At 45.7% G+C, this 8,299-nt stretch overlaps 1 protein-coding gene across 1 annotated transcript in view; it reads right to left on the bottom strand.

Moving 5' to 3' along the window:
* The window catches only part of SLC2A9 (solute carrier family 2 member 9), a 273,661-nt gene that overhangs the window by 187,642 nt on the left and 77,720 nt on the right, over positions 1-8,299 (bottom strand). Inside the window, exon 5 of the mRNA XM_014581981.2 lies at positions 7,308-7,453. Coding sequence (XP_014437467.1) covers positions 7,308-7,453 — 146 coding nt within the window. The remainder of the gene's footprint in view (positions 1-7,307; positions 7,454-8,299) is intronic.

The following is an 8,299-nucleotide window of genomic DNA, read 5'->3' as shown; positions in this document are numbered from 1 at the left end:
TAGGGAAAGTCAGCACCCTCTAGAATAATGACTACTGAATCCTGGTTGTCTTTCCTTGGCCTGGCCTCTTGTTTAGGGTGAATCTTCAGTCATGGCCTCAAGTGTTTCTTTGTTTCATATTTTGCCTACAATTTAAAAAATCTTACGTTCCTTTCTTCTTTATTTTGCCATAGAAAATAACTAACATGCTTTTTAAAATATCCTTTGGAAGCATAAAGTGTCTCATACATGTTCAGCCACCGCAGTGTTTTCTGATGTGTCTGATTAAAGTCATGGCACCGTAGTTAATGCTTACGTTTATCAGTATTTTCCTCATCCGACTTCTGGTGGCCTGTTTTAAAAGCCATCCTTTAGTTCTTTCCCACAGCCTCTGTGTTTCAAAGCAAGTGCCTGCATTGAAGCCCAGCTTTTGTCTCTAATTTTTTTCAAAGCTTAGTTGAATCAATCTTTAATGAGAAATATGATTTTAAAAAAAGGAAATTCTGGCACTTAGTGAAATAACTGTGGCTCTCACTTTGTTGGAACGTTGCAAATTCCCGAAGAGATGAATGAATTTGACATCCTTTCCTCGTCTAGATGCCAAATAGGCACTTACCTAAACATGAATTTAGAGGAAAGGATAGTTTCAGGGTTACTCACCCATCCTCCTAGTCAGGGCCAAGACTGTCTAGAAAATCCAGTTGCATGGGAAGAGCCAGCCCATAGGGTCCAGTGGCTTGCCTTTCAGTATGAAGCTTCTCAGCAGGCTACAGGCCAGGACCGGAAGTAGGTAACTGTGGCTCTTGGTCATCATGCTGACAGGCCCTGCTGTTCCAGGAAGGGGCATTCCAGCCTGGGAATACAGCTACCCAGGGCCTGGAATTAGCTCAACCTTCCAGTTGGTCTGGGACTTAGGAAGTTCATTTCAGGGAACTTGTCATTTTGTCTCTTGCAAAGCTGCTCCTCCTCCCCTAGGGATCCCTGTCTTAGCATATGGCATCACCATTCTCCCTGAGAGAGACACAGGGGTTATTACTGAGTCTCCTCCGCAGGACCCCACATTCCTCACCCACTAATATCATCCACCCTCTGCTTCTCTCTGTCCCTGCTGCAATGACTGCCATTCAATTTCCTAGCAGCTCTTGACTGTACCAATCAGTCTTTCTGGTCTTCGTGCTGCAGGCTAAAAGTATTTTCATTTCTTTTTTAAAAAACTTGTTTATTTCTTCCATGATCAAGAGAAAGAGAGAGAGACAGACAGACAAACGGCACCCCAAGAAGGTCTTCATGCTTCAGTCTACCATAGCTTTCAGCCAGTCCCCGATCGCAAGCATGCGAGGTGCCTTGAGTACTCAGGGAAGTCTCTGGACGTCAACCAGGGACCTTTCCATGTAGTCAGCCCTGCAATATTGTCTTTCTCTGCTACACCATCATCCGGCCCCCTGAGGCTTTTCTACAGTGCTCATCTTGCCTGCCATTTCCCCATTTCCTCCTCCAGTGGTGTCTCATTGCTATTGGTACAGTCAGCACCCTCTAGAATAATGACTACTGAATCCTGGTTGTCTTTCCTTGGCCTGGCCTCTTGTTTAGGGTGAATCTTCAGTCATGGCCTCAAGTGTTTCTTTGTTTCATATTTTGCCTACAATTTAAAAAATCTTACGTTCCTTTCTTCTTTATTTTGCCATAGAAAATAACTAACATGCTTTTTAAAATATCCTTTGGAAGCATAAAGTGTCTCATACATGTTCAGCCACCGCAGTGTTTTCTGATGTGTCTGATTAAAGTCATGGCACCGTAGTTAATGCTTACGTTTATCAGTATTTTCCTCATCCGACTTCTGGTGGCCTGTTTTAAAAGCCATCCTTTAGTTCTTTCCCACAGCCTCTGTGTTTCAAAGCAAGTGCCTGCATTGAAGCCCAGCTTTTGTCTCTAATTTTTTTCAAAGCTTAGTTGAATCAATCTTTAATGAGAAATATGATTTTAAAAAAAGGAAATTCTGGCACTTAGTGAAATAACTGTGGCTCTCACTTTGTTGGAACGTTGCAAATTCCCGAAGAGATGAATGAATTTGACATCCTTTCCTCGTCTAGATGCCAAATAGGCACTTACCTAAACATGAATTTAGAGGAAAGGATAGTTTCAGGGTTACTCACCCATCCTCCTAGTCAGGGCCAAGACTGTCTAGAAAATCCAGTTGCATGGGAAGAGCCAGCCCATAGGGTCCAGTGGCTTGCCTTTCAGTATGAAGCTTCTCAGCAGGCTACAGGCCAGGACCGGAAGTAGGTAACTGTGGCTCTTGGTCATCATGCTGACAGGCCCTGCTGTTCCAGGAAGGGGCATTCCAGCCTGGGAATACAGCTACCCAGGGCCTGGAATTAGCTCAACCTTCCAGTTGGTCTGGGACTTAGGAAGTTCATTTCAGGGAACTTGTCATTTTGTCTCTTGCAAAGCTGCTCCTCCTCCCCTAGGGATCCCTGTCTTAGCATATGGCATCACCATTCTCCCTGAGAGAGACACAGGGGTTATTACTGAGTCTCCTCCGCAGGACCCCACATTCCTCACCCACTAATATCATCCACCCTCTGCTTCTCTCTGTCCCTGCTGCAATGACTGCCATTCAATTTCCTAGCAGCTCTTGACTGTACCAATCAGTCTTTCTGGTCTTCGTGCTGCAGGCTAAAAGTATTTTCATTTCTTTTTTAAAAAACTTGTTTATTTCTTCCATGATCAAGAGAAAGAGAGAGAGACAGACAGACAAACGGCACCCCAAGAAGGTCTTCATGCTTCAGTCTACCATAGCTTTCAGCCAGTCCCCGATCGCAAGCATGCGAGGTGCCTTGAGTACTCAGGGAAGTCTCTGGACGTCAACCAGGGACCTTTCCATGTAGTCAGCCCTGCAATATTGTCTTTCTCTGCTACACCATCATCCGGCCCCCTGAGGCTTTTCTACAGTGCTCATCTTGCCTGCCATTTCCCCATTTCCTCCTCCAGTGGTGTCTCATTGCTATTGGTACAGGCCCTCCTTCACAGGTGTGCATACTCCCCATCAAGGTGCTTGAAAAGAAGCCCTCAGTCTAGATCAAGCCCACGGACTAGAGGTTTGTTATTTTGTTTTGTAAAAATCAACTCATTTAGTTTCTGATATCTAAAAATCATGGAACATGACATGAAATCTGGATTATAACATCTCTTGAAAATCAAAAAACCTATCAGCTCTACGCCCATGTCTGACTTGAGAACGATAGAAGATGCTCCCATGGGATAGGGTACGTTCCCCCAGTGGTCACGGGCTTCCATCTTGCCCAGACCTCCCTGGCTCATTACAACACAGCCATGGGCTTCCTGCACCATGGGTCTGGCCCTGCCTCCCTTTCCAGTAACACCTCTCTCTACTCTCCTTTATGCTCCAGATCCCCCTGGTATCTCTACCTCTGAACAAATGTCAAGGCCTCCCCTACACTGTTGTCTCTGCTGAGACATCTTATACTTTTGCTTCTCTCTCTTTCCACCAGCCCTGGTCTAGATAAATTGTATTTATGCACAAGGCATGCATTGATAAGTCACTCCTATAGGAAAACCTACCGAGGTCTCTCCCTTGCCTTCTCCCATCGCTTGGTGACCACCAGCTAATTGTCTCTGGGGGTCCCACAGGTAGGGCCTAGTCTGTTGACTTCACAGCTCCATCACCAGCACTCACTGTGACACCTGACACACAGCAGGAGCTTTCTAAATGTTAGCTGAATGAGGGAGCAAACCTGACACCTCTGCATTAGTGTACATACATAGCTGTTAGATACCATCAACTGAATGGGCAAGATGTAGAAACATACAAGATATTCTGAGGAGATGCCGAATGGTCACTATGTGCCAGTGACAGTTCCCCAGAGGATGTCCTGCTTGACCGGGACTTGGAGACTGAGGACTTGTGACTATTCCTGCTACATCAGAGGACACTGGCTCTGTGAGGTGGGGTGATCTGCCCAAGGTCACATATTTTTTGCAGTCCATGAGCATCATGAAGATGAGGCTGTACTATATGCTCAAAGCTGTAGCCTCAGGAGCCAACTCAGTGCTTAACAAATGTGCAGACGAGTGAATGAATGAATGAATGAAGCCAAATGCAGAGGTTTAAGAAAGGCTGGAGAACCTAAGTAGCAGAAAGAGTCTGATGTTGACTTAGAAAAGAGAAGTGTAGTGAATGATAAAAAATGTAGAAAGGTCTCCAAAGACAAAAGCTGAGCCTCTATGGAGGCAGAGAGTTATTTACGTTCTTATTCCTGGAGGACAACAGGACTGTTTGTTGACCTTAAAATACATTTTTATATTTAAAGGACTAAGACTATAATCGCTATGCTATTTTTATAGTCATGTACAAAATGTTTATTTGGGGCGACTAAGACTATAATCGCTATGCTATTTTTATGGTCATGTACAAAATGTTTATTTTGGGCATTTTTTTAATTTTTTATTATTATTTTTTTATTTTTTATTTTTTTTATTTTTATACGTTCTCTTTTTTTATTTATTAATTCACTTTACACCATCACAACACACAAATGAATTTTCCATCCAAAATACACTGTGCATTGTCTCAATCAAGTACATCCACATATATGTTCTCAGCAAATAATTTTCCAATTCTTACGTCCTGCATACCTTGCCCTTTGTCTATTTTGGGCATTTTAAAATGTCTTTAGAAACAAAAAGCAAAAGAATCTTTTTTAATGTAGCACCTCACTTTGGTAAGAAAACAGTTTCCAACACACTTGCATTCATTACAGAATCATCAGGCGTGTGACAACCACAATGTAGAGTGTGAGTTGCTTCTGTTTTTTCAAAAGAAAGAAATAAAATTGTAGCCATAATAACTCAAAAAGGGCGGGTAAGGAGGGATCCGAAGTGGGTGCCTCTGTCCCTCACGCAGCCATGGTGATTGCTCAGCGCCTCTCTCTACTGAACGAAAAAGGAGCAGGCTCTGCTTGGTGGGGCACAGGCAGCTGGGACACAGGAAGTGCCCCACGTGTAGTCAGTCCCCACCTTCCCAGAGAAACCAGTGTGCCCTGTTCTTGGCTATCTGAGCTAGACAAATGCCCGAAGTGGATTTGAAAGCACACAGACCTCGGTTCTGCTTTCTGCTCCAGTATTGTTTAATTCGCTAGTTCTGTCCTTCACCACTCTCAGCTTCTGTCTGCATGGCTGTAGATCGGCACCGCTCACAAGGTAGCCTTGAGCATTTGAATGGCACGGCAAGCAGTTGTGTTATATAAACGCATGTGCGCATTTCTTTTTTTGTGGCTTTTTAAAATTCATAGTTTATTTTGCTTATTGAATACATATATTTTTTTTCCTTTTACATTTTTTAATTTTACATTTAATCACTGAACATCTTTACAGGGTACAGCATGGTTTTTCCCAGCATGAATACAGTGTGTATTCATCAAGTCAAAGGTATTACCATATACATCATCATCAACAGAATACTCTCCATTTCTGTATCTGTTAAATGCTTTGTTTGTTTTTTGCCTGATCCCCTCTATCCCACTCCCTGTTACCCAGCCCTGCCTATAAGGTCTCCGATATCTACTGTTGCCCTCCCTGCTAGTACACCTTCCACTCTTTGTGTGTGTTTGATTTTTGTTGTCATTGGCCACTTTACATTTTTCTCCTTTTTTTCACAATTAATTTTTTTTTTTAGGAAAGCGTGGAGAACAACTGTGGGTACTAGAGACAGTGTGGGGTGGTGATGGGCAATCAGGGGGCAGGAAGGAAATCAAGGGAAAAGACTGTGTTTTTATGGCCTGTCTCCTGCTAGAACTGTCTGTGGGCCCTGGCCAAGCATCTAGAACAGTCTTTGGCACTGGGGAAACATGACCATCGGCAGTGGTTTAACCTCCTCTCCCCCTGCCTCTCTTGTGCAAGTAGGAAGGAAATGCTCTGTGCTGGCCTCTCCCCTACCCTCATCCTGTGAGGTCCTCAGGCAGCCAATGCTGGGGACTGAGTTCTCCACATGAGCCTGTCCAGGCATCCCCATCCCCACGGTCACGGTCCGAGCTCCAGCCTCATCTTTCCTTTATCATGACTACTAGTAACAACAGCCTCCTGCTTGCTCTCTCTCTGCCCTTCCTTCCTTCCCCAGTGTAGACGAGACACTCCGTCCTCACTCCAGAGCCACCTTGTAACACAGATGGTCTGGCCACATCAGGCTCCTGCTCTAGTGCCATCCAAGGCTCCCTATTCCCCCAGGAGGAAGTCTGCTGTGACTCAGTGTGTGTGGGGGTGTCTCCCCATGCATGCTCTCTTCTTGGCCTTCAAGTCCTGAGTACTTTCCTGAGCTGTGTCCTGCTGTGGGTCTTTTCTTTTCCTCCTTTTCTGGGATGTCCTCTCTCCCAACCCCTATCATCACATGTTTAACTCCTGCTCACCCTGTAGGGCTCTATTTAGAGGGCACCTCTTCTGGGAAGCCTTCTGTGATTTTACCCAAACTGAGTAGGTGTTTCTCTTTTCCAGGACTGTATAAGAAGAAAATTGTTGAACTAGGATTCAAATCCAGGCTTTATTGATCCCCAAACAAAGCCCCAAACAGAAGACTATGTAATGACTTACTTGTTTAGGAAAGGAAGACTCAACAGTGAGGCAGAACTAAGCTAACTTACTGAAAAGATGCCGCATATATATTAAACGAAAACAGCAACTCACAGAACAACGTGTATGGCGTGATTCCATTACAAACACACACACATCAAACTATATATGTCTGTATAGGTTTTTGTTTGTTTAGAGATTATTTTGCTATAGTACATGTGTGCTCGCCAGAGACAGAGACAGTGAGAGAAAGTGAGAAACCACCCCCCAGGGGCGGGGGGAATGGCCATGCTGCAATCCTTTCCCCATTCTCCTCTTGGGATTTTGGGCATGCATATGCACATGGTTCCAATGTGAGTTTTAAGCTGCTGAGTCTGGGACTCAAACCATGGTTGACCACATGGGAGTCCAGCAACATAACCATTATACCATCTGCTGGTCCCTATAAAGATTTTTAAAACAGAACAAAACCCTAAACAAATACTAATGAGTTATTAATTATCGTTATTGGGTGGATGGATTTAAACATTCGACAAGGTTTCAATATATTATGTATTTTTTATGTCCACACCAAACAGAAATACCCAACCAAAGGAATTAAAACAACAACTTTTTTCCAATAATAAGTAAAAGGTTAAACACTCAGGAATTGCCATCGTTAGGGACAAACTTTTGGAGGAAGAGCTCACTCCTGAAGCTAACAGTGGTAGCAGCGTGGACATGGTTGACCAGAAAGCTGCACTTACCTTTCCCAGCAGCTCTGGCAGGCCCAGCAGCTGTCCGGTGAACACGCCAATGCAGATGAAGATGGCAGTCACCTGCCCCAGAGAGCCGCGGATCTCCTTGGGTGAGATCTCACTCAGGTACATGGGGAGCGCGCTGAGGGCAATGCCTGCAGAAGGAGCACAGCAGCCATGAGAGAGCTGCCTTTCCTGAGAAGAGAACTCTGGTTGCATCCTACCTAGGTTCTGCTTCCCCCGACAATAATTTACACGGTAGCCACAGCACCATGTTCAGCACTCAGCACAAATTGTCGGTGCTTTTCACACTTACTTCATTGGCTAATTCCCAAAGTATGCTGGGAGGTGTGTTTCATAGGACAGGATGCAGCTGATGGTGTTGGAGGACATGATGGTGGTGATGGTGGTGGTGAGGAGGTGGTGGAAGTGATGGTGGTGATGGTGGTGAGGAGGTGGTGGTGGTGGTGATGGTGGTGATGGTGGTGGTGAGGAGGTGGTGGAAGTGATGGTGGTGATGGTGGTGGTGAGGAGGTGGTGGAAGTGATAATGGTGGTGGTGGTGGTGAGGAGGTGGTGGAAGTGATGGTGGTGATGGTGGTGGTGAGGAGGTGGTGGAAGTGATGGTGGTGATGGTGGTGAGGAGGTGGTGGTGGTGATGGTGGTGGTGAGGAGGTGGTGGAAGTGATGGTGGTGATGGTGGTGAGGAGGTGGTGGTGGTGGTGAGGAGGTGGTGGTAGGGAGGAGGTGGTAGTGAGGAGGTGGTGGAAGTGGTGGTGGTGGTGAGGAGGTGGTGGGTGGTGGAGTGAGGTTGTGGAGGTGGTGGTGGTGGTGGTGGTGGTGAGGAGGTGGTGGTGGTGGTGGTGGTGGTGAGGAGGTGGTGGAAGTGGTGGTGGTGGTGAGGAGGTGGTGGTAGTGAGGAGGTGGTGGTAGTGAGGAGGTGGTGGAAGTGGTGGTGGTGGTGAGGAGGTGGTGGAAGTGGTGGTGGGGGGGGGGGGGGGG

Source organism: Tupaia chinensis, unplaced genomic scaffold (genome assembly GCF_000334495.1).
Source record: "Tupaia chinensis unplaced genomic scaffold, TupChi_1.0 Scaffold141490_1, whole genome shotgun sequence".
Lineage (NCBI taxonomy): Eukaryota > Metazoa > Chordata > Mammalia > Scandentia > Tupaiidae > Tupaia > Tupaia belangeri.
Note: the sequence above shows the minus strand (reverse complement) of the source record. Positions and strands in the feature narration are given on the sequence as shown.